The following is a 26,142-nucleotide window of genomic DNA, read 5'->3' as shown; positions in this document are numbered from 1 at the left end:
TAGGCTGTGCTTTGCTGATGTCAAGGGAATGAACTGAAATTGAGCCCTGACTGAGTCCAAACACCAGCTGGAGCTCCTGGAAGTGCTCTTGTGAGCAAACATGACAGTAGTGTACCCATGAGGCTCTTGTGGGTTTGAAAGCCCCAAGTGTCCTTTATCAGCCCCATGTATTGTCACAGACATCATCTGTGTGTGTGAGACGTGGGTTTCCTCAGAGAAGGGTGCTCAGAGTCTCTGTGTCCATACCACCCTGGCCCTGATGAACTCATGGACCTGCTGAATGGCTTTGACAGTGAGGACAGGGGACACAGACACAACCTGAACTGGTGCAAAGGATGGCTCCTGCCTCCATGAGACATCCTGGAAAGAAGAGGGGGACACTGACGGCACATGTGAACCCCACTGATGGGGACAATGTGTGAGTTGCAAAGACATTGAGAGGGTCTCTGAATGGACATGTGAGCTGTGGGTGCACTGGTGAGCATGCATGCAAACCATGGGGACACTGAGGGGGATGTGTGAGCCACGGGCACATTAAGGGGATGTGATTGAACCATGAGAACATGGAGCAGGACATGTGCTGTAGGGACACCGAGGGGACATGTGTGACCTACGGGGACACTGCAGGGGCATGTATGAACCATGATGATACTGAGGGGGGACAATGAGGGGACACATGTGAGCCCTGGGACACTGAGGGGACGTGATTGAGGGGATGCGTGTGACCTATGGGGACACTACGGCGGTGTGTATGAACAATGGGGATACTGAAAGGCGACAACGGAGGAACAAGCGAGAGCCACAGGGACAGACAGGTGGACGCTGTGGCATGTTAGCTTGTTAGCCACCACATGAAGGTGGACTTGTTAGCTCTGTGACACCGATGGGGACGTGTATAAACCGTGCAGAGACACGCACGATCTCGGGGACACTGAAGAGACCTTCAGGCCACGAAGACCCCTCACACCACCACGGCTGAGGGGGGCAGTGCGGGCCCTGAGGGCGGCGGCGCGAAGCCAACCCAGGCCGGGGCGGGCCGCGGGTACCGCGCTCCCTCCCCTGGGCGGGGCCGGCACCGCTCCCGGGCTGGGCGGGGCGGGGCCGCCACTCCGCTCGTTCCTAGAGCGCTGCACGGTAGCGGCACATGCGGAGCTGCTGTTCGGCGCAGCATGGAGGAGGCGGCGGCGGCGGCGGCGGCATCAGCAGCGGGTGAGAACAAGGCGGGCCATGGCCGGAACGGCCACGCCGAGGGCCCGGCGGCGGAGGAGCAGCGGGGCGGCGGGGCCCGGCTGCGGGGCTGCCGCGGGTTCCTGCGGCGCAACGCGCTGGTGCTGCTGACGGTGTCGGGGGTGGTGGCCGGCGTGGCGCTGGGGGCCGCCGTGCGCGGCGCGGCGCTGGGCCCGGCGCAGGTCGCCTACCTGGCCTTCCCCGGGGAGCTGCTGCTGCGGATGCTGCGCATGGTGATCCTGCCGCTCGTGGTCTGCAGCCTGGTGTCGGGCGCCGCCAGCCTGGACACCCGCTCGCTCGGCCGCCTGGGTGGCATCGCGCTCGCCTATTTCCTGGGCACCACGCTGCTCGCCTCCGGCCTCGCCGTCGCCCTCGGCTTCATCGTTCGCCCTGGCGCGGGCGCCTCCGCGCTCAACACCCAGCTGGGACTGTCGGACGCGCTGCCCACGACGAGCAAGGAGACCGTGGACTCCTTCCTCGATCTCGTCAGGTGAGGCCGCCCCGCTCCCCTCCTTCCCCGCCTCCCCTCCTTCCCCCCCTCGCTGCTGGAGGATGATGACAGACCCGGCAGTGTTGCACGCTGCAGCCGAGGCCAAGGAGCCCTCCTCCTCAACCTCTTTCATCTTCTACTTGCACCTTCCCCTCATTTTTCTCTTTCTCCTCAACCTCCTTCTTTATCTCCTTCATCTTACCATCCTCCTCATCCTAATCCTGGCTTGTCCAAGAAGCACAGCTCTCTGCCCAAGTGCCCGCAGCCCGGTCAGGTGTGTGGGGCTTCATGGTGCTTGGCATCTCCCCGTTTTGTTTTTAATTTTGCCTGGGTGGCAGCAAGGATGAGTCGAGGCTTGCTCAGAGTTCTGGGTGCCTAGGCCCGTTTGTGGTTCTGCCTGGAGGGAGAGCGGCTGGGTGCTGGCTACAGGGCAGGCTTTGCCTGGCACCTTCCCCCGCCCTGCTACCTGTTGTTGCCTGTCTCCTGCAGGCAGGGCAGGGCTGGGCAGCTCTTCTCATCCCTCACACACACCTTTTTCTTCAGTTCTCCAACACTTTACCCGGTCTCCTCACCCAAATGCCTACCTGCCTCTTAGAGTGCCCTCCCATAAATGTGGACATGGAAACGCAGCCCTGTAATTCCATGGAGGACATACCCTAAACATCGTGCAGTATGAGGATGCTCTGTAGGTTCATGAGCTTCCCCTCCTACGTCTGTATCTTGTGAAGGCAAGACTTGTATTCCTCAAATCTATCTGGAAACAAGGCTTCCACTTCTAATTAGATGATAATTTTTTAGTGTATCTTTACTCCTCCTTGCAGAGTTGCAAACTTCACTTTTTTTTTTTTTCTCAAAGCCCGTGTCTTGTTGAGATCTGTCTGGCTTTTAAAAACAATAGGAGCATATAGACAAATGAGGTAGGCATCCAGATGGTGCTTTGACTATTGGGCTTCCAACTGTATTTCCTTGTGCTTTCCTTGCACCCAGGTACAAACACAAGAAACAGGGATGTGACCTGTGTCACAGCGAGGTGGCTGGAAAGTCGAGCTTAGTGGATATCCTGGTAATTACAAAGCTGAGTGGTTTGTTTTTTAGGGTTTTTTGTTTTGTTTTTAATTTTGATTGTTTGCTTTGATTTTATGAGTCCAGTTTTTCAGCTGAGATATGTTTTTGCTCTGTCTGGACAAGTGAATGCAGCAACAAAGATAAAGACTCTTTAAAAAAAAAAAAAAAAAAAACAACCCCAAACCCAGAATTTACAAATTCAGGTTAATGTCCTTTTCTCCCCCTGAGACAAGTATGTTCCCTTTGGATAGAAAGCAAGTCTGGTTTGTTCCATTGGCAGCCATGTAGTCAGTGTCCTCAGCTCACCTCCCTCTCTTAAGAACCAGCAATTAAGGACCTTTCTTAAGGACCAGGAATTCCTGACAGCATGTTAAGAAGGAATAGCAGGATAATGGGAGTAGATAGTCTGGCTATGGTGGTGATATGTTGCTGAATGGAGGGGAAGGAGGTGAAGGAAAATTGCCAAAAAAAGGAGTAGGCACACCTGGGAGAGTTGGGAAGATGCCTGTAGTGGTGGCATGCCCCTGGCATGGCTGCTGTACCTGGTGTTACATCCCTGTGTCACCTGGTAGCATAGAGTAGGATGGAGTTGAGGAGCAGGCCAGGGATGTTCCAGTGAGCTTCAGGCTGTGGGTAGTATCTGAAGTTCAAAGCAGACAGCTGTTTTTTGGTCTGGTCTGTAAATGCAGAGTTCATCTTCAAAGGGGTTATGATGGCAATGGGATCGAGTCCCTAATTCGAAAGTAGGGCTCATAATGATGAGACTTGGGTAGAGCATGGGGGTTGCAGAGGAATTCCCTTCTAGGAGATGAGGGGACAGGATCTTCCCTCAGTGCATGTATGAGGGGCTGTGAATACAACTTTTTCTTGGACTCCCAGGGCAGGGCTGTTGAAGCCACACTGTTGGGTAGTCAAGTTGTTACAGCAGTGACAGTGAAATCCAGTGCAGAAAAGTTGTGTTTGGACACAGCCATCACTAAAACTTTCAGTCTTAGCACAAATGCCTGAAAGACTGAGGGAGAGAGTATATTATTTTCAGGAAATAAGATCTCTCTCTGCCATGTAATGTTATTTTTTAAACTGTTCTTGAAAATGTAGGTGTTTTGGTTTGAGCACTGAACTTGATCCTTGCTGTGATGGAACTTAGTAGAGTAACCTCATCTTGAGATAACAAAACCTGAAGGGTTGAAATTACTGCTTTTTGTGTGGGTGGGTCTTGCAGCATCCTGCTCTTTGCTTCTCCTTTTATCTTGTTTGGCCATGAAACTTTATATTAGATGCAGGAAAACTTCTGTTTTCAGTTGTGGCACAAGACTGAGTGTGTCCTTCAAGGCTTCACTGCTGCTTGGTTTCAGAGGAAAGGTAAAATTGAGTTGCAAATGGGTAAACTGAGTCCCTCTACAGTACTGCAAACCAATGTAAAACATGACCCAAGGAAGAAACAGCGAAGAGGATATCACAGCTGTGTGTCAGTGTTTGGTTCTCCAGATCACTTCTGCCTTTGGGAAGTGTATTCAGTAATGATCAAAGATCTTGCTTTTCATTGTTGCAGTGATGTCTGGAGGTCAGCTTAGTTCTTGGTTTTTCTTTTTAAAGTCTAAAGCTTCCCCACAACTATGTATCTAGGCATGGAGAAACAGCCTCTGGAAAAAAGATTTATCTTGTGCTTTGGTATCAAATGAATGATGACTCACTGGTGAACCCAAAGGCTGTCTCTGTTTTATTTTGTCCATTGACAAAATGCAGGTCTGATTTGTCTGGCTGGAGGTGCTAGAGCACTCTCCTGGTTTCCCTTCTGGCTAGTGCTGGAGGCAAGCAAGCCTTGAGCATGTCTAGTCAGGGCTAAGGCACACTGTCCTCTGCCCCAGGACATGGGGTAGGGACAGCAGAGCTTGTTTCTGTGTCCTGCAGCAGGGATGCTGATGGCTCATCCAGGCCCAGGTCTGTCGTGTGGGCAGCTGCTTGGAGCTTCCTGAAGAGAGGAGCAGGGCCCAAGGCAGTGATCATGGAAGAGGATCCAGCTAGAGTCCACAAGGCTGATGGCTTTAAATAAAGCACCCAGAAAGTGGGATGTTCCCTGGACTCAAGGAAGGATCTTAGAATTCCTTAAATCTGTCAGCAGAAGATGAGGGAAGTGAAGGGAAATTTTAGAATTTGTTTTTTCCCATACTTAATTTATTTGGTGGAGAAGACAAAGCAACAGTAAGAGAGCTTGTGGGCTTCATTGTGAAGTGGTTGGCAGCTGGAGGAAGGGGCTGGCTGGGATGTGGTGGGCTCTGGGGCTCAGCCTGCACCTGAGAAGGTGACACTGTACAGAGTCTGCTTGTGCCCTGCATGTAACCAGGGAGGGGGAGTCCCAAGCATGGGACTTCAACCACCTGCTCACACAGCCCACCTGCAGCTTGTTGGAAAGCAGTTGGAACAGCAGGATGAAGTGTTTTGCAAGAATCTATTGATTTGTTAGTGCTCTTGGTGGGCAATTGTCACGACTGAATGTTTCAATAAGGTCAGAGTTTTGTTCTAGCTCTGATTTATATTTGTTGATTCAACAAAAGTGAACAGTTTCACAGGAACCTATTGATCCTGTCAAAATTTCTGTCAGTGGGTGATTGTGGCATTTCACTTCAGTGAGGTCAATGTTTTGCTGTCATTTTATACAAAGGACTTAAGTAGAAAATCTCACTCATCAAAAAAGGAACATTTCAACAGAGTATTTTACTTTTTTTTTTGGTGTGGAAAAATGGATCTGAAACAGGCTCTTTTTGCCCAATTTTGGGATGAAAACATGTTTTGCAACTATGGAATTTGCTTTGGGAAGGGAATTCTGTTTTTAATCCAACCCTAGCTGTAACAGTCTGGGAAGGGAAGGAGGTAATCCCTTTTTTTGTAATAGGAAGAGTGCACGGAGGTCCACACATCTGCCCCAAGCAGTAAGGTCAGGGTTTCCCAGTTTGCTAGACAAGTCTGTTTAAATTTCACTGCTTCTCAATGCCCTCTCTGTGTCTTTGCCAGATGTTACCAGCTGAGCTGCCAAAGGGAGCACCCACAGCAAGCTCATGCCTTTGCTCTGCGTGTCTTCAGAGCTGTAGGGAAGGCAGACATGAGCACGGGGAAAAACATCAGTCGTGTTTTCTGTCTGGGCTGCAGAGCAGGTGGCCAGAGTGTACGAGTCAGGCAGTCACCCTCTCCTGGGCACCAGTTGCTTCAGTAGCACTTGTTCCTTATGGACTTGGTCTTTCCAGTGAGTCACCAAAACCCAGCAACCATGAAGGCTGTCTCTGCAATCCCAGTGTGGAATGACAGTAAAATGTGACTGTTAGAAGAGGAAGGGGAAGATACCACCTTTGAATTCATAAATAGAATTAAAAATGTCCAGGCGATGGCTGCAGTTACACCAAGAGACAGGCTGACCTCTGGGTTTGAAGCTGATGGCTAGTTCTTAAATTGAAGGTAACTGTCCTGCTTTGTTTATGTCACTTTCTGAGTGTGGAATCTCTCAAAGTACAGGGATTGCTGACTGAGGAAGAACTCAGTGTTTTCATTCATGTGCCTGCACTCTCTGGCAGGTTGTTTTTTTTTTAAATTAATCCTCTGAACACTTCTGCTCCTTTCATTTGTTCATTATATTTGTTGTTTACTACTGACTCCCCCCAGTTACGTGTTTTATTTTCTAAGCATCAAAAATACAGACTGGGCTATTAAGGCAAAAAAGTATCAAATATCTGCTATAAGTAAACATATTTTAAAGTTTCTCTGTGTTAAAACAAATGCACAAACTCACAAATATGAATATGTAGAGGGCGTGTGTTGTGCATCCACATATCAAAAAGCAGATGAGGAAAATTGCTGTGTGATATTGAATTAAAATCTTGGGACAGAAGAAAAAAATGAAGATACTGGTGGAATTTGAGCTGGGCTCTGACATTTTCCCACAGGTGGAAATAAAGTTGCTGCAAGTGGACTTGTGCCATTGGAAAATAATCTGAAAACTGGAGATAACCAACAAGAATATTTTTTGTAGACTTCCTCAAAAAAGTATGTTTTTCAACAGCAAGGTTTTTGGCCTCAGAAGTGGAACCTTTTTGTAAGAAGCAATGTGAGAGGAATGCATAGTATTTTAGGGTTTCATTCCATTTGCCTGGATTTCCCTTCACGCTTTTGCTGCCAGAGCAAAGTTGTTTGCAGAGCTCTAGCAAACGAATCATTTAGAAACAGTTGTTAATAATAATCCCTTGCACATACTATGGAGGAGTTCCTGTGTAATCCTCATCCCACTGGTGGAAAGATACTGGCCTGTAAAGAAGAGAGCAGTTTGACCATAATATTAAAATGGAGAAAGAGGAGAGTTACAGCCCCCGTTTTCTCCCTTTGCCAGCTCCAGGTTCCCTTAGTTGTCTGGGATTCTTAAGAGTGGATGTTGCAGCTAAACTAAGATTTCTATTACAGCAGAAATACAGTGGGATCTTCCTGGGGAGTAATGGTCTGTTTTTGACTGGCAGGAGCTGCTTTTCAGCTGAAGAAAGGTGCATTTATCCAGCTGTGCATGGGAAGATGGTGTGATGAGCACAGTATTCAAGCAGGAAATACACATTCTAATACCCACCCTCAGTGCTGCTACTTTCTTGTTCCTGTTTTAAGAGGATCTGAGAGGGGTGCTTTCTCACTCTGTGTGTTGTGCAGTTACATGGAGGTTTCCTGGCTCAGCCCAGCTGTTGCTTCAGCCCCAGGACACAGCTGTCCCCCTTGGCAGCTGTCTGATGGATTTCTGATAAGGCTTTTTTTGGAGCTGTCTGCGCAACTTGCAGCAGGCAGAGAGAGGCTTTCCTGCCTGATGCTTGGTGAGGGGAGTGAAGTCTCCCTGTGCCACTTCACTTTTATGGCACAGAGGAGTTGGGGTCTGTGTGTGTGTGTGTAGCAAGGTAGTAGTGGAGCACCTGGGGTACAGGCAGTACATCTGTCCCCCTGCTGTGGTGTGTTATTGGCCTGTATCATTCATGTCACATGCAGCAAGTTTTGTCTCCCTGCATTTGGGGCCAAGGCTGTCTGATCCCACAGTGCTATGCTGGGCTCCTTATCATCCCGACCCAGGGTTTGGCCAGCGCCGTGTTCTTGAGATAATCCACATCAGCTCAGAAAGGCAACAGTATTCTCAGGCACAGGGCATGGGGATGGGGCTGTCAGAAATAATCCAGCCATCAGAAACAGTCAACAATCCTGCCATACTACCATGCTGATTTCCCTAAACTCTATGTTCACATTTGCTGCAGGCTTTCACAGCACAAAAATCTTCTAAACCTTTGGTCCTCACAGAAAAACCAACTGGCAGACACCCAGATTTCATTTACATGCCCAATTACCCAGCTCATCAGCTTTCCTGTTTCTGTGGTGGGTGAGCTTCACCTCACCAGGTATGAGTAGCAAACCTTGCAGGCACAAGTCCATGATGGGCCCAGGCAGGTCACCAGCCAACTATTATCTTTCCCCAAAACACACAGCGTCTTGCCCCTTTTTTTATGCACTGCAGCGGTGTTCTTGCACAAATCTGTCCAAAGGTAAGACCTTGTGATGTAACCTACCTGTAATTAAAGAAAGATTTAATTCACGTGCTGACTGACTTTAGGTGAGCAATGAGTATAGTCTGTGCAGACCTCATGCCTCTAAGGTAGGCCATTTATTTGTAGATTGCTTTTTATATTGGCTGACATATTTTGTTCTTAAGCTTTGGGAGTTGAAACAGAGGAGCAAAACATTTTATATGGTCTTGGTATTTTGCAGTCAGGTGTACTTAAAAGTTGGATTGAACAGAACTCCTCCTGAGCTGCTTAAGATCCAAATTTTTTACTTGGTGAATTGTCAAGTTCTGTGACTGGTGCTGGAGGAATAAAGCAAAGTTTCTACTCTAGATTCTTTTTTAGCACTATTCACGCTTGAAGTCAAGAACCTGCCCCTTGCCTTGCTGTAACAGGGTTGCTGGCATCATTTAACTATGTGCTTAAAGTATATGCTTGGAGATAAGTTAATGTTTAGTTACTGAGGCCCATTCCTGACATGCTGTGCAAATTATGGAGGGTTTGGTTTCCTGGCCATATTTAAACATTGGAGAACCATGTTGTTTAGGCTTTAGGATTGCTTCCTTTGGTTTTGTTTTCATCAGGATGGAAAAGCTGATTTAAAGAAAAAAAAAAAAGAATTCTGGTTTGCTTTCAGTCTTTTTTCATCTCTTTGCTTCTTCAAAGTCCAGTCAGTTCTTTTAAAAAAAAAAAAATAATCATCCTGCTATGAAAAGCTGAAAAGAAATATCCTTCTTTTCCCAACAGCATAAGCCCATTTGTATATGTGATATTTTACTCCTGATAAAAGCAAGTTTGCTTTTACTTTGCTCAGGGCTTTTGTCTACCAGAGAGTTCCAGCTGTGCAAGAACTGGTGCATGTTAGCTATTCTATTAATCTTATTTGACCAATTTTTTAGCATCTTTGCTGAGTGAGAGCTCACTCTCCTGCTTTCAGACAGACAGCTGTATTGTCAGCTTTTGAGGAGAAAAAGTTGCTGTTTCTTTCGTGCTTGGTGGAATGTAGACTCCAGAAGACAAATTATTCTTGCAGCAATCCTCCTAATACACTTGTAGTGCATTGGAGAGAGAGAGAGAAAGGCTGAGATATTTCACAGCAGACAGGTGTTTGATGAAGTTCAATGTCCTTTACAGTTGCTGTCAAGGCTGTGGGAAAATTCCCTGTGTGGCAGGAGAACAGGGCTATGCAACCAAAAAGGCCAAAGTCCTTAACTGGGCTGTATTTTAAACTCCCTCTTGTTTTCAAAGATTTGACTCTGCTGCTCCTTTTCTTGCTCTGATTTGGATTTGCACATTCTGTGCCTTTTCGTGGAATGACCACAACCTGGTTTAATGTTTGCCTGGGTAACAATGGCAAAAATAGGGAAGAAGTTAGCAGGGCACAGCCTGGAGGGAACTGCAGCTTCCTCTGGGCAGTGCAAAGAGCAAAGGATGGGGAGCAGCTGTCTAGGTGTTTTTTTTACCACAATGAAACGGTTCTGGGTAAGGTCTTCTGTTTCCTTACCTCAAGAGTTCTTGTGCCTCTGTGATGCCTTCTACTGGCAATATCTTCAGCTCATACCCATCACGTTCCCGCCCTTGCCAATTGGGGTCCTGCCATAACCCCAGAGATAAACTTTTATTCCTGTTTTCCTTTCTGACACAAAACCAAGAGCTGTCATTTGGCTAGGGGAACACGTACTCTTTGCCCATAAGGAGAGAAAGGAATTATAGCATTAAAACCAACTATAAGATACCACAAGAAGCTTGAAGGAATACTCTGCTTGGTCCAGTTCACGATTTTAATTTCCTGTCTGTAATCCTGTATGCAGATACATCCTGGATGGTCAGAAAGAGTGTACATAACTTTGCACGCTGTCCTCTCTGCACTAACCTGATGCTAGATTGGCATTCCTGTGTGAAGGCACTACTGGATTAAAATATTCCATAGGATTTGCCTGTGCTTTCCATCTGTGTTGTCTAAGCCCTTGCAGAGAAGTCTGGCCTGTGATACTCTGCCTGGGTGATCAGGGATGCTGGCCTTGCTTGTGTTGAAGGGTTAAGCCATTCTCATAAGTGGCTTTTGCTGATTGGATTGTCCTTCATACTGATGCTGTGAACGAAGTGTAATCACATGAGCAGTGTTAAAAACCTGCGTGACACTGGAGGCCATAAGCTGGTGCTGCACATGGTGAGGCAGAACCAGTAGCCACTGGGCTATGGGTATGTAACCAGCATTGTTGTGATTGCCTCTGGTGACCCTGCCCAAAAGGTGAGGTGTGGCAGCAAGCATTTGTCATCCCTTTCATGTGAGCCAAGCAAGATGGCTCTGGACACATAGCAAACTCCATGCTGCCTGAGTATCATCTGTGCTACATACCTCACCAGTGCCAATGTGCTCACCTTTGAAAAAGGAATTCAGTTTCTGAGAGTAAAATAAATTGATGCATTCATTTAAGAAGTTCTCTGTGACATATTTCATTGTCTTGTTTGTCTTTTACAGAAACCTGTTTCCTGCAAATCTTGTTGCTGCAGCTTTTGAAACGGTAAGATCTGAGTGGACTTCGGACATGAGCTACAGTGCATAGGCTCTTTTATTGGAAGAGGACTAGAAAGATGGTGTAGAAAATACCAGAAGTTAATTTACTTATAGAAGGTAGGGTATTTAAAAACACATGATATAGTCAGACATACAACAAAAGCATTTTCAAAGCCCATCTTTTCTTCCTTCATCAAAAGTATTCTTTAAACTTTGGGCATCATTTTGGGCAGCAGTGGCAATCCTACTTTGTGCCAGGCTGCTTACCATTTTGCAGGAGCTAGCTGAGAATCCTTTGGCTGTTTAGTTTTAGAGCTGGGCTCAGAACACACAAGGCTGAAGACCTTTAGGCTCCCATTACCTGTTGCCTGATGGTTTTATTCTGTAGTTTCCATTGTATTCCTTGCTCGATTAGTTACTCAGCCTGGTTTCTCTTCCAACAGAGACTGTGTGGTGGGATGATAACTGGCACGAGAACATAATGTGGTTTAAACTGATGGGTAGCAGCTGTAGGGCTCCAAAAAGATTTTGATTTAGTTCTCAATGCTAACTTTATATGTCAGGATAGAGAGTGTTGAGAATATTGTCATGGGGCAGAGTGATTCTTTGATACAGGAACAGAATAATGGCTTTTGCCTTCATGGTGTTCTGTGGGTTTGCTTTTCTATCAAAACCAAGGGCAAACTCTTAAAATCAAGTTCCATTTTGCATGAGTATGCATAGTATGTATAATATACAGTACAAGTCAATATTTCATGAGTAAAAGCAGAAGTATTACAAAAATAACACTATGAAAAGGATATGTTGTGATGCCTCTAATGTCAGGGTTGTGAGTACTCAGAATGCAATAAAGCAGTCCTGCCGTCCTCTTTTCCTCTGTGCTGCTGTTGACACAGGGAATTGACAATGACAGAAGCTTTTCCTTCCCTCCTTTTATATTTAGAGAAAACAAGCCCAAGGAAGTGCCCTCCTTTTGTGATGTGTCTAGTTTGTTTATCAAAGTAAACTATTGCCCTAGATTTTAGATATTTTGCTGACAGTTTTAATGCCTGGCTCACCATTTTTGTTTGGTTGTGGTTTTTTTCTTACCTGCAGTATGTGACAGACTATAAGATGCTGCTCAGGAACACCTCTGGAAATGCCACATTGGAAAAGGTAAAGTCACTTCTTAGGTTTTTAAGCAAATTGTTGTCAGTAATACTTGGCTACTTCACAGTCTTTAATCCTTTCCAGTAGTCTTGAGAAAGAAGCAAGTACTTTTATTTGCCTGGAACTGAGACACACACAAGCTGAATGAGAACAGAAAGCTGTGATCAAGAGCCATGCTTTGTTAGACCTGGTCTCACTTATTCTAAATTTTAGGCAGTCTACCTAATGTTTCCAAATAACTTTCTGTAGACTTGGAAGTAAATAGCAATCAGGCTGGCTCACTATATCCCTTAAACCTTACTCTTTGTTAGGAGTTTGGAGAGGATGAGGTTTTTTTCTTCTCTATCCAAGGCTCTTTATAATAAAAAGAGATCTGTTGAGTTGAGAACTTTTTCTCATTGCTGAAGTTTTGTTTGAAGCAGTAACAAGTGGTCCGAAGGAGTAAAAATGACAGAACATTACAAATAGGCTACTGTTGCAATGGTGTCAGAAAGGGAATTGATGTGTAGGTGTAGACAAAGTAAGAGTAGTATCTTCCATGTGTAGATGGTAGGACTTCCAGAGAGGCTCTGTATCCCACTGAGTGTCACTTCTCTTGCAGACAGGGCTATCAAACATGTTTATTATTGGCCAGAGCCAACATGTTGCGGACCCAGCAATAATTACTGTTGTCTTACAAGCAACATGCTGTGAAACAGACCCAGAGTCCCAGCCTGCAGGGTGTCACCTTGCTCCAAATAAAGTGTCTCATGTGCTGCCATGGGACTTTCAGGAGACTGGTCTGAGAAATTACTTTCAAGGTGATTTTTCTCTTCCTCTGGCTCGTTCTAGCTGTCTGAGCGCAGTATAAGATGTTGGGTTACTATGTTTTTAATATGATTTGAATTCCCCTAGGGCAAGAGACTTGTAATGTTTGCATTTGTCATGGAAGGGCTCAGCTGGGGTTTGCCCAGCAGTTTGTAAAACCATGAAGGAAAAAGCAGTTTATGCTAGCCCAGAGGGACTCTGGAGCTTATCCCTGAGCACAGGAAGCATTGGCTTCATTACCTTCTCCTCCCCATGCGTGGTGCGTGAGCAGGTGATGCGGAACAGTGTGAGCTCTTCTTCCAGCTCTGCGCTGAACTTTCACCAGCCCTGGAGACAAGGTGGCAGGTGACTGGGATGACACATGAGCTGAGCAGGGGCAAAGCTATGCCTTGCCTGGCATCACAGGCTGAGCAGTTCCTGGGGAAGGAGGCAGCTCCCCCTGCCCGTGCCTGTTGGATCACATTAGCCCAGATCTGCAGTCACCCCATGTGATGGGGATGCAGTCAGTGACTGCAGAATCCCAAAAGAGCACTTTCCCTCTCTGTGCCTTGTGTCCTCGGGCAGGGCATGCCCCTGCAGCTTCATGCTGCTGAAACACATTCAGTATGAAAGGCTGTAGCAACGTGCGCTTAGATTTGTGTGTTTGTTGCAGTTACTTGACATTTAAGCAAGGGTAAGTGTAAATCCTCTATTTATCTTCACTGTCAGGTTTGATACGGGCTCTGTAGCAACAAAGCATGGATTAAGGCTGGCTGACAAGTATTTTTTTAATTCTTGTTCAATACCATCACTTTTCCGTAAGAGATAAAAATGCATCTTTTGGCTCTTTAAAATGCAACGTTATTATTTTCATTTTTCCTCTCTTTTTCCTGCTTATCAGTCTGCTGCTTGATGTAGCCTCAGAAAAAATACTTTGAATATGCCACTGGTGTCTTTTTTTGCCAACAGTTGTGATGATGTAAAGGTTATTTTTGCTATTACTTTTCCAAAATCTTTTTTAAGTTCTTGGAGCAAAACCAGACTGAACTTCTTTAATTCCCGAAGACGCCCTACTGTCTCTAGGGAAGAACAGACCAAATAAAAAGAAAGCATCATCTCAGTTTTGTTAGCTCAATTTCAGTACTGGTCTGACCATAGTATTTATGGATAGATGAGAGTTAAGTTTGGAAACAAGAGTATAATTTTTGGATATCCTAGTGACAGAAGTTTGATTGCAGGGGAATAATATCATGCTCCTATCTACTTTTTTCTTTCATCAGCAGAATATTTGAGTGAAGAGGAGAAATATTTTCCTTCAACTTCCCATACGAATAATGTAGAAAAAAATTTTCCATTGATTATATTTTCCCCCTACTGGTTAATAGGCCCTGTCTTCTCTGTCTGATGAAAGAAGTAGTGGGACACGTAGTTGTTTGCTCGGCCCTGTCCTTTTTTGTTGTTTCACATGCTCACCTCATGTTTACCCAGCTTTTATGGCTACATCCTCTCTGTCTCTTTGGCAGCAAGACTTCCTGGGGCATAGACTATCTCACTTTACCATCTGCAGTACGGGGAGCCTGAGGGGGCTCAGTTCCTCTTTGGACAGGAGTAAAAATACACAAACCAGTGGTTGCTCTTCTTTCTCACACCACATGGCTACCTTTTCTTTTCAACCACTTACTATTACTATTGGGACTGTTCAATGTCAGCAGTTGTTTCCTTGATAAGCGTTTTGTTTCAAGAGCTGAAAAACAATGGATCTTCAGAGAGATTCAAGGACCAGAAGAGCTCCATGAATCTTCCTAAGAGAATGCATAATCAGGCAAACAATAACGTGTCCCATAGTTTGTCTCGGAACAAAGTTCTCATTAAAGCTGTTTTTGTTTGGTGTCCACAATGCTGCTTGGTTTGGCTGCCCCTTTGGGGTGATGCACTCTTCTGTGAGAATACAAAAAGGCTGTTCAGCATCTGCCAGTTTTGGAGGCTGGGACTGTGAGGATCTTCCGCTGAAAATTTTCTGATGGACTCATTCCATATTGTATCGCAATGAGGTGGAATTCCCTGAATGCTGCAGGTTGTCCTCTGGATTTGCAGGGAGGCGTTTCTTGCAATAAGTTACTGCTCTAGACAAGTGGTGCATCTTCTGCCTACATCTGCAGTGTTGGGAGGTGATGGTGAATGTGCATTGTAAAGAAATCAATGAGAGAGAGACTAGGGGAGAGCAAGACCTGAAAGTGGGGACAGGATAGCAGTGAATAGAGGGAGACAGTTTACAAGCTCTTGGCAATGGGACACAGTCATCTCTGGTCACCAAGAGATTAGGGGGTCCCCAGATCACAAAATCTGGGTTTGAAGTGCTGGAGAATGTGAGCACTTAGAGAACAACAGCAGCAGTTACCACAGTGCTGGGAGCCAGGTGGACCTCTTCAAGGGTGAAAGAAGACCCTGTACTGTCATTCTGGAGAGTACAGAGTCTTTCTCCCAGCAACATCCAAGTCAGAATACTGGGCTCTTAGAGCATTGAAACACTGAATTTTTGTTCCGTAGTAAAGTTTTACACAATTTTTTTTCAGAATGGGAACCAAAACAAAAGAAATACTCACTGGTTTTAGGACTTCTTTGAATGGTTTGGGCCCGTTATGGTAAAATTCTGTTCCAGATGAACTTTTCATATTACCATTGTATCAAATGAACCCAGTATAAAATGATATATATTATAAAATAACATCCCATGTACACAGATGGTTTGTTTAATTAATAGGAGGGTGTAATTTGTTTTGTCTTAACTTTTCTAACCACAGAAGAGTTTAGAGCTTTCAGTCACAAAAACCAGAATATAGCCAAAACTTTCCAGACAGAAGAGTGCTAGTGTGTGTGGAAGCAAGTTTTTTCAGACATCTCTGGAAATATACTGTGCTTCATGCTTAATATCTGTTCATGTTCTCAGTACTTTCAATTAGGAGTCAAATAAATAGTGGCAACTTAGCCCTGAACAAGCAACTACCATAAAAATTGCAGATTCCTTATCTGATTATTTTTTCTTTGTGAATAAAAAAAGCCAGCACCTTCACTGTTTATAAACGCTTCTCTTAACAGCAATTTAACCTTCCTGCTAATTTACATTTTTATCCCCTTCACTGTAGGACTTTGTTTCTACCTGTCATTGAGAGACAATCCAGTTTAGCAGTGTACTTCCAGCAAAAACATAAATCTTAAACAGGCTAGTTTTATCAGATTTAGGAGATCAGTATCCTGAGTTCTTTAGTCAATATTAATTTCAAACTTTTAACTTGGAATGTATTTTCCTTTCCTAGTGTTGAGCTAGTGTCCACTTAAACTAGCCAAAAGGCCAAAACTTGTACACAAACTTCATCTGTTATAGAGGTTCTTCCAAGTAAAACAAGAATTTGACATGTTTGTACTGCCAAACTGGAGAGAAAAAAAATCCAGTTTGTCAAAACAATTATATTTTTATGCAGCCACAAGAGCACTCATTCAGTTCATATGATGCTTGCCAAAGAGAGCTCTGGCTCTCTTTGAGAAGCAAACCATGAAGGACTAACAGAGCAGACCTGTGGGTAGACTAGTTTTTGTCAATAGGTAGATCCTGGTTTATGTCCTCTTACTTTTTTCCCAGGCAGTGACAGATTTCTGAAAAGGGGAACAGGTATCTCTCTTCTGTTCTCTATCTCCCACAACTAACATGGACAGAAGAAGGAATAAGTTGCCACAGTTTGCTGCTTTTCCCTGCCTTTCTCCTCTCTTTCTGCTGCATAAGATTGGTTGTTTTCTCGCAGTTTTCACCTTGGTATCATCATTGCATTAAAGTCCTGAGTAAACTGGAGGGCACATGGGGAGGTAGTAGCAGGCCCTTTCCTTTTCCAGTGAATCCATGTGAGTTCATAAGTAGGGAGGTTTGTACCTGAACTGCATTCAGATCTCTTTCATTCCCTTCAACAAAATAGGCTTTTCCTTTCCAAAATAGGTTCTGCTTGTTGATTTCAAATCAATCAGACAGCAACAAAATGAGGTGACCCTTTTGTTAGGTTTTGTCCTATTCTCACATGTAACAAGCCTTCTTTTTGTGTCTCTGCAGATCCCTGTTGGTAGTGAGGTCAAAGGGATGAACATCCTGGGACTGGTTATGTTTGCTCTGGTTTTAGGAGTGGCACTGAAAAAGCTTGGCCCGGAGGGGGAAGATCTGATTCGCTTCTTTAACTCATTCAATGAGGCAACAATGGTCCTGGTTACCTGGATTATGTGGTAAGTGTGTGGCTGCAGATACATCTGCACTGCACTGTTTTGCTCAGATTAGCAAACTCACATTTCATCTCTCTGTCCAGCTTTCCTGTGAGATCCCTCATCACAGCAAAAGTGAATGTTGTGATGTCACACGATGGGGTCTTTTCTCCTTGCTTGTCCTCTATTATGAGACAGTCACTCATAACTTAAGGTATCAGGCTTGGTATAGGCTTCACAGGGTTGCCTATAAATCCTCTCCAGGACTCCTTGACTATTTAGTAGAAAGTGAACCTGGGCCTCAGAGCAGTATAATGGCTGTCCTTGGAAGATAGCTAGTAAACAAATTAACAGTGGGACATTTCTCACTCCCTTTCCAAAGCTGTAGGAAAAGCTGTAAATATACCTTAGCAGAGGTATTTTTTTTCTTCCTTCATTCTGAATTTTCATTCCTACTGTTTTCTTCTCCCTAAGAAGTTAGAAGAATTTTAACAAAACACCTGATTTTACACTGGCAGATCTCTGTGTTAGTTGCTATCATAAGGGATTAAAAAATTCAGTCTCCAAGCAGCTTAAGCTTTTCGCTCTTGAGTGTAATTCCTTGGACACCAAATACTGATAAGAGGCAGTTCATGTATTCAACTTACTACAGTGCTAGCACTTCAAGCCAATCAGTTGGTATGTAATCCTTTATTTTGTGGATTATGGGGACCACTGCTGACCCTTAACAGTGAAGCCCTTACTTGTTCTCTTTCCTTCCTTAAGGCTCTTGTGTACTCCTGTATTTATTCAAAATCTGTCAAGCTGCATGTGCTTCCCAAGGGATACTTTGGAATGGTGAAATCATACTACCAGGAGCAAAGGCAGCTTGAGCTCGTATCTGGTCCCGTTCAAGAGCTGCTCTTGTGTTTAGCAGCACTTGGGTCTCAACTTTCAGTTCTTTCTTCTCCAGCCTTCCTCTTCAAGGGGAGGAATTCAGTGTTCGTGTTTGCAGAACTTGGGGAAGACCAGGACTCAGCTGGATCTGGCTAATCAGGGTCCTCAGAAACACAGTTCAAAGGCAGAGTTGCAGAGGCTAAGTGGAGAATGTTCCACAGGCCCTCCTAGAGATTTGGCAAAGGGAGGACTCACATGAGAGGATGCTCACATGGATCTGGGACATAGGGAGATGCTTGCTACATGAAACAGAGGAGCTGCAGAACCGCTGAGGGAGAGGCAGGCCAGGAAGAAGTGAGTGATCTGAGCAGCCTTAAGGCTTGCCCACCTTTTCAGACCTTTGGATGCTTAACCAAACCTTCTGAAGTTTGTCCTGACTCCACAAATCAGCTTCTCTGAACATGGGCATTGGATTTTTTATTCCTGAGATGTACAGGCAAATGTTGTGTAGTCACACGTTTTCCTGGGGTAAGATTTTGGGGAGCTGGATGATCTTTTAGTATTTCCTAATCTTAGAAGAAAGGGATGAAGTGTGCACAGCATCAGCAGAGGTACTCAGACACAAACATTTCAGTAGAGCTTAGGAATGAGCTGGCCCTGGGCCTGCAGTGGTGCACACAGTTTGTTTAGAGCTGCTGTGCGGTTGGTGCAAGGGCAATTCAGTCTCTTCAGGGCTACTGGGACCAGAGGTATGGCTGTGGCCTGCAGGTGGCCCTTTCCCTAGAGCAGCTCCACGTGTTCTTGGCAAAGAAAAGTTAAAAAAATGCTGACGTGGCATGTTTCTAGATAGGAAGCATGAATGTGTGTGTGTTCCTGGCTATTCTCTTGGGGGAAGCTCTGGAAGCCTGATCATTTAACTTAGTCCTTTTTAGGCAAGTAGCAGAGTTAATTGCTGTCTTTGGCTTATGCTTCAACAGCCTTTAGCTGAGCCCTCTGGTATGTATGCAGCTTTTTCTTAACCTCCATGGAGTTGGCACCCAGTGTGTCTTAATTTTAATGACCTGACTCTCCTGGGAGTTCTTTGACCCCTCTCTCCAGTGATGTGATGCTGCTCCCTACCCCTCCCCAGTGGTGTCTTGCCCTGATAGGTCCTGACAGCATTTCTGCTTCCCACTCACCTTCCCTTTGTCACTCTCCTAGCTCCATCTCTCAGAGTCTAAGTTAACAGACCTTTTAAAATTTGACTGCTTACCATCCAGCAAACAATTTGCCTAACCTGAATGTGTGGTGAATAAGGAACCACCCTTCAGTAGGAGCAGCAGGTTCTTTAGCAGAATGTCATCTCCAGGACAGAAAATGTCATGTTTTCCAAGGCTTTTTGTTCATACTTAATGACAGCCAATATTGCATTTACACAGGTATGTACCTATTGGCATTATGTTCCTTGTTGGGAGCAAGATTGTCGAAATGGAAGATATTGTGCTTCTGGTCACCAGTCTGGGAAAATACATCTTTGCCTCTATCCTGGGCCACATCATCCACGGAGGAATCATTCTGCCGCTTATTTATTTTGCAACCACACGGCAAAATCCGTATCGTTTTCTCTTAGGACTTATCACACCATTTGCTACTGCCTTTGCCACTTGCTCCAGGTAGGTTTCTGTGCCACTTCTGGGACTATTGCCTGGTTGTTTGTCACCTAGCTGTATGCAGTTTGATACTGGCTGTATCCAGTTTTAGGTTTAGTTGTGAATATTGTTCCTGAGCCTGCAGAAGGGGTCTTCTGAGCATAGAGAAGTCTCACTGCTGTTGTCAGCTTGCCACACAGCACATGCTGATTATCAGCTGTTGAAAAGAATTCCTCAAAATATTGGGGCTGTAACATGATGCCGAGTTGGAAATATCTTGCGGGGGGGGAAAAAATTGTCTTTAAATGATCCTGCCAGCTGTCCTTTCAATTTTAAGTGAAGTCAGGGTCAGTAGTGAGTGACTTTGTCCTCAGAAGTTTACTTTTTAAGTTCAGAAGGATCTGGCGCAAATTTAGACTAATTTTGTAGGAGCAAAGCAGACTTGGTTGCCAGTGTAAAGGCATTTAATGTCATTTATTTCAAAGATCTGGCCTGATCAGCTTTTATTTGTCATAACCAAATGATTGAGCGTGTCAGTTACACTTTTCTCAAGTATAAACACTTGATCAAATAACATTTATATAAAATCATTTCAGGTCATCCCCAAAAGCAGTTGCATATCTGTCAATGGAGCTGAAGTGCTATTTATAAACTCTCTCCTCCTGCATAGTGGGAGGGCGTTTATGTATAAAACCATGTAATTTGTAAAGCAAGAAGTAAATCCAAGAGTGATATTTTAATTTTAATTATTTTTCTGTTCATTTGAGAAGGTACTAGTCCAGCATTAACAGAGATTGCTATTGCATCTGTTGTGTTTATATTGTCATAAATCAATACAATGGTTTGGGTTAGAAGGAACTTTAAAGATCATCTAGTTCCAACCTCCCCTGCTATGTTTGCATCTGTTACTGTATGTTTGTAGTCTGAGAACTTGTTCATTCTACAGCCGTGTAATGCTGCATACTGTGTTAAGTCATGAGATCTTGCTTCTGGGAGATTAAAGTCCTTATCAGCTTTCTGGATGAAAGCAGATTATTAAATACCTCTGCTCAAAACTCAACAAGGGGGAGGTCTCTCATTGTCCTCATGACAGAGGAGGACTATAAAATGGCACTGTTGTCTTGACAGTCCTGTCTGCAGCATGTTAGAAACATGAAAGCCATGACATAGTGATGGGGCATTCAGAGCACCCTGGTGGTCTGTGTTTCATTTCTCCCTGTTCTGTTTCCAGCTCAGCCACACTCCCGTCCATGATCAAGTGTATTGAGGAGAACAACAAAGTCGACAAGGGGATAAGCAGGTTTATCCTTCCCATTGGGGCCACTGTAAACATGGATGGAGCAGCTATTTTCCAGTGCATGGCAGCTGTGTTCATTGCTCAGCTGAACAATGTCGACCTCAACCCTGGGCAGATCTTCACAATTCTGTAAGTTGCTTGCAACCACATCCTTCTGGCCGCCAGACACATTCAAGCTGTGGTCTCTCTGGTAGTAACTAACAGTTAGCATTCCACATCTGACCTAAAGCTTGCAAACTGCTATGTAACATAATTATAGGATGATTAAAGATGGAGTCTTTAAACCTTTACAAGATTTATTAAAAGGTGGAAAATGGGAGGGGTAATTGAATTCTGAAACTGTCTTTGAGCTGTTTAAATTGAACACATGAAATTTCTCTCCTTCCTTAAGTATGTCATTCCTCTATCCTCCAGTCACCGTTAGGCTGGGTAATTGAGGCATTCTGCACTGCTCAGAAAGCAGCCCCTGATTCCCCGCTCTGGATGTCTTAGAAAATTCTCCTGCCAGCTCCTTGGTTCCTTATGCATCTATTTCATACTAAGGACTCTGTTCCTGCTTACCTCTGTCCTTCCTACCACCACACCAGTGGCTTTACTCATCAGATCTCCTGCTGTTCCCCTCCTAACTGCTTTGCTCTGTTGTCCTTTCCACCATTTCAGTCCTATCTCCTTCTCTAAAGCTCTCTCCACTCTCTGCCTGGAATATCCTATGATGTCCCATGAAGTGTCATTATCTTCATTTCTCTCCTCAAAATCTCTTAAATGAGGATACTACAAGCGGTTCTGGCTCCTCACTGGGCCCAGCAGCCACAGCTGCATCCACCAGATGCCTCCTTGATTGCGTTTCCCAATATGTTGTTCATCTATTTAATGCAGGGCTGGGGCACTGTTTTTTTATTTGGTGGGTAGCCAAATTAGCTTTTCAGGTACTCTCATTGAATCAGGGGTGAAGACAGGTCTGAGGATGATGCAGTGATAGCCCAAGGAGAGCTCAGTTGCAGACATCTGTACACAAAAAGATATGTTGAGCACCTGTGCTGCAGGTTTCCAGCTCCTGATTTAGGGTCTGTGTTGGGATGCAAATGGAGACACAGAGAACGTGCTGTGCTCTGCACGGCAGAGTTTGCCTTTATATGTGTGGGAGGTGCAAGTCACTCAGCATACTGGAGCTAGGAATGTAGGTAAGGCAGCAGGATACAGTTATGTTGGTTGTTTCTTATCCTGAAAAGGCAGTCCCAGTGTCAAACCCGTAGCCATTGCCACGATAACTGCTGCAGATCCCTGCTGAGCCCCTGTCCTCTGTACCCGTTCCTTTGCATCAGCAGGCAGGAAGGGGTTTGCCTGGGAAGCAAATGCTCCGTGTGTCCCATGCTGGAGCGTTTATTTACAATTCCCACAGCAGGGAAGCATGTGACAAGAGTGCAGCAGAGGGCAGCTGGGAGCCTCTCTAACCAGGCTTGGACATTGAATTGCAGTGTGACGGCCACGGCATCCAGCGTGGGAGCAGCTGGGGTCCCTGCTGGAGGCGTCCTCACCATCGCCATCATCCTGGAGGCCATCGGGCTGCCCACCAATGACCTGTCCCTCATACTGGCCGTGGACTGGATTGTGTGAGTACTGCAGGCCTCACATACCTGCTTGCAAGGCATAGAAACATGGAATTACAGAATGACTAAGGCTGGAAAAAACTGTTCAGATTTTCAAGGCCAGCCATCAGTGTAGCACCATCACTATGCTCACCATTAAGCAATGTCATGGGGACTCCACTTGCCTAGGCAGTCTGTTCAAATTATTTATAACTCTTTCCATGGAAAAGACTTTTGTAATATCTAATCTAAACCTCCCCTGGTGCAATTTGAGGCCATTTTCTCTCATCCTGTCACCTGTTACATGGGAGAAACGTGTGACATCCACCTCATTACAACATCCTTGTAGCATGTTTAGCTGGAAATGTGGTCAGAGTACAGAATAAAACCCAGTAGAAAATAAAACCCAATAGAAAAGATGACTCTATAAGATGTCTGCCTGCAGGACAGGTAACTTGTGATGGGGAATGGAAAAGGTGGTGCCTTCCCAGTTAAAGCAGTCAGTATGCTAAAATCCTTCTTCAGCTTTTTTATTCAGCCTTTTTAGAAACGTGTTTCTTCTTGGCTTCAATCCCAATCAGAACTGTAGTTAAAAGTCCATTTAGAAGGTGTTGATACTGCTGAAAATTAATTGGACAGGGCAGGGGAGGACAAAGGAAATTGAGTCTGAACAAGTTTGTGGAAAACTTCCTTGGTCACATGTAGGAAGCAGTTTCCCACATGTCAGCTATTGCTGGAACGTTTTTTTATAGTTTCAAGACTGATCAAAGTCACACAGAGATGCTGTCCATTGGCAGGGCAGGAACACGGAGTTTGTGACACTTGACACCACTGTGGGCAGTGTCATGGCTGGAACACACTGCTGGGTGTTAACAAGTTTAGTAGACAGTATTACCACCTTTCCTTTCCATCTTCTGGAAAAGAAGTAAGCAGTCAGTATGGGTCAAGTGATCTGAATCCCACTGAGGTAATTTGTTTTCATTGGTAGGTTATTGGGCAGTTCGTGGTTTAGGCTGCACAAAATGCCTCAGCATTGCTTTTTGGAAACACCAAGCTCTCTGTATAGATCTGGCATTCCCACAGCAGATGTGGAAACTAGGATGCCTGAGGACACCCTTGAATTTCAGAGGCTGGAAAAGGTGGCAGCTGTATTATCTTCCCTTCCCACACAGCATGTGTCTGTAGAGCATAATCATATTCTTACAGCTTCCTCAGGGTCATCACACTCTTTCTTACTGCAACCTCTTGGGGGTCAGCCACCTCCAAAGGACAGAAGAGACAGGCAAAGCAGTGGCTAGCCTTTTTTATCCTGTCTTCCTAAGGAAGTGCAGTAGTGGCTGGCCATTCCACACCTTTACTTGCAAACGATTGAAGGAAAGAGTGAAAAATTTGCCCTTTCTTTCACTCTGGGCTGCTCTCAGCCTGTGTTGTGCTGGTAACCTTCCTTTTAAAATAGGTAGCAGCCCTCTGTGATCAACAGTGTTCTAGTCAAGGAGTTCAGCCTTGTGGTAACAAAATGGGGAAGGAGGGAGGAAGGAGCCCCATATCTTGCTTTAATGCCAGCTGTTTAGTTACCAGAGAGGACTACAACTACAAGTTGAGCCTCTGTTAAAGTTAGGCTGCAGAATGGGTAGCGGGTCTCAAAAGCCACATGAAAATGTTGTCTGTGACCCATAAATCTTTTCCATTACACCCTGGCACACTGGTTTTGTGTTGTAGGACCAAAAATTAGGGCAGGTGCTATAGGCAACAAATGCAGACACCACAAGTTGTTCTGTCCACGTTTGGAAGGATCCCTTTAGTAGGTCCTTCTATTAAGATACCAGTCACAGTAGTTAAAAAAGAGAGCTGGGTGCTCTGAGTGACTTTCTGGATAAGCCCAAAGTAAGTTTCTGCTCTGAACATGCATTTGAAAAATGCTGGCCTGGGGAAAGGGAAGAGGAAGGAGGTGACCTGTGAAGAGTTGGATGCCTGAGAGAGTAGTACTATTGCTGCAACCCACAGAGAGACCAGAAGCTGCTGACAGTATCAGTTTGACTAACCTTAAACCTGCTCTGGCACACATTTTTAGTTCTGAAATAGTAATGATACTTCTGTGGAAAACACCTGTGATAACTACATCTCTCTTGTCTAGCTCCACTGATATTAGTGGTTCAGCAGGGATGAATCAGCTTCTCTTAATGTGTTGTAACTCTCTTAAAACTGAAAGGCTGCTGCTTTGGTTTTTGTTTCCTTCACCAGGGACCGAACCACCACAGTTGTGAATGTGGAAGGGGATGCCCTGGGAGCGGGCATCCTTAATTACCTGAATGAAAAAGACAAGAAAAAAAGAGAGCAGGAGCTAAAGGAAGTCACTGTAGAAGCAGTTGCTAACAACAAGTCTGAAGCGGAAACGTCACCTTTGGTAACCCACAAAAACCCAGTCTCCAACACAAGCAGCACAGCAGACCCTGAATCCAAGGAATCAGTATTGTGAACTCGAGGCTGCTCATCGAGACCAGTCCTAGAGGTGGCCCAGGGACTTGTCAGCGCACCCAGACGTTTGCAGTGCAACCCAGGGGCTGGATGGCTCTTGGAAGTGCTCAGTTCCAGTCTGTTTTGAAATATGCTGGCCTGGGGAAGGGGAGGGAGGTGGGGTGGGCAGAGAAGGGGTGTTGGGAAGGAACACTTGCTTTATAATAGTATTTTGATAGTTTATGTGTGTACATGTGTACATGTTGTGCATGCACACTTGTGTACATGTACTTGAGAACTGCCATTGAGGCTCCTGGTGTAACAAGACTTCCTTTAGTGAAGGCTCAGATGAGTTGAAGATAGGGAGGTAGACAAACCCCAGTATGTGCTTATTGTAGGGAAAAATTGTTGCTGCTGTTTGAATGGAGAAACAGTCTAGAAACTCCAGAGTGGGTGAAAATGTTGCTTAAATTTGTTTTCTAGCCTGGAAACATTTACCCACCATTACAGCCGTGATATGAAGCAACATTTTTCTCCCACTCCACTTCCTCTCATGTTCTCCAATCCATTAAAAATACTGAATATGTTGTTAAAACTAGCTGGTTTCTATTTTTAATTCTTTTTGTTTCATGCCTAAATTAATAGCTTATAGGGACTTACTTAATTCTCCTACTGCATTGCAGCTTATAGTAGTTTTCCTGCCTTTTAGTGAGTAATTCCCAAACTGTGGGACCAAACAGAGGAGATCTTCATTCAGATCAAGGATTGGTTTCCTCCTTTCTTCTAACCAAGCTGTTAAGGAAAAAATCCAGAGGAAGAACAAATTTTGTTAAAGTAATCCCTTTGGGACTGAAAAAAATGTAGAGTCTGTTCCAGCATTAGTATGTCTGAAAGAGGCTTGCCTGTGACAACATCCATAAATCCAGAAGTCAGTTCCCTTCATGAAAACACACACGATCCTCTGCTAGCGCACCACATCCTGCTCATGTTTATTTAATGGATCCATCCAAACAACTTTACTCATACTTTCTTCCAGCAAAATTGAATAGGGGAGAAAAAATTCTGAACACACATCATGTGGAAACTGATGACAGGCAAGTCTGAGTCTTGGCTTGAAATGGGAAGAGGTGAGTTTATAACCCCAGTGATCTCTGTGTGGGAGATGGCTACCTGTTACTGCTAGGAGTTTGGTCTTGTGATAAATGTTCTTCTGGCAGCCGTCTACCTTTAGTAATTCTGGGTGGTGCTGGGCCAGGG

At 44.9% G+C, this 26,142-nt stretch overlaps 1 protein-coding gene across 1 annotated transcript; it reads left to right on the top strand.

Moving 5' to 3' along the window:
• The first annotated feature begins 1,097 nt into the window (after nt 1-1,097).
• On the top strand, nt 1,098-25,483 carry SLC1A4 (solute carrier family 1 member 4). Its single transcript, XM_033054297.2, has 8 exons — nt 1,098-1,717; nt 10,835-10,877; nt 11,966-12,025; nt 16,902-17,068; nt 19,339-19,572; nt 20,780-20,974; nt 22,321-22,455; nt 24,673-25,483. Exons 1-8 carry the CDS (start codon nt 1,170-1,172, stop codon nt 24,905-24,907), a joined length of 1,617 nt encoding a protein of 538 aa, XP_032910188.1. The 5' UTR covers nt 1,098-1,169; the 3' UTR covers nt 24,908-25,483.
• The last annotated feature ends 659 nt before the right edge of the window (nt 25,484-26,142 follow it).

Source organism: Catharus ustulatus, chromosome 3 (assembly GCF_009819885.2).
Source record: "Catharus ustulatus isolate bCatUst1 chromosome 3, bCatUst1.pri.v2, whole genome shotgun sequence".
In the NCBI taxonomy this organism is placed as follows: domain Eukaryota; kingdom Metazoa; phylum Chordata; class Aves; order Passeriformes; family Turdidae; genus Catharus; species Catharus ustulatus.
This window is presented reverse-complemented; position numbering and strand designations above follow the sequence as displayed.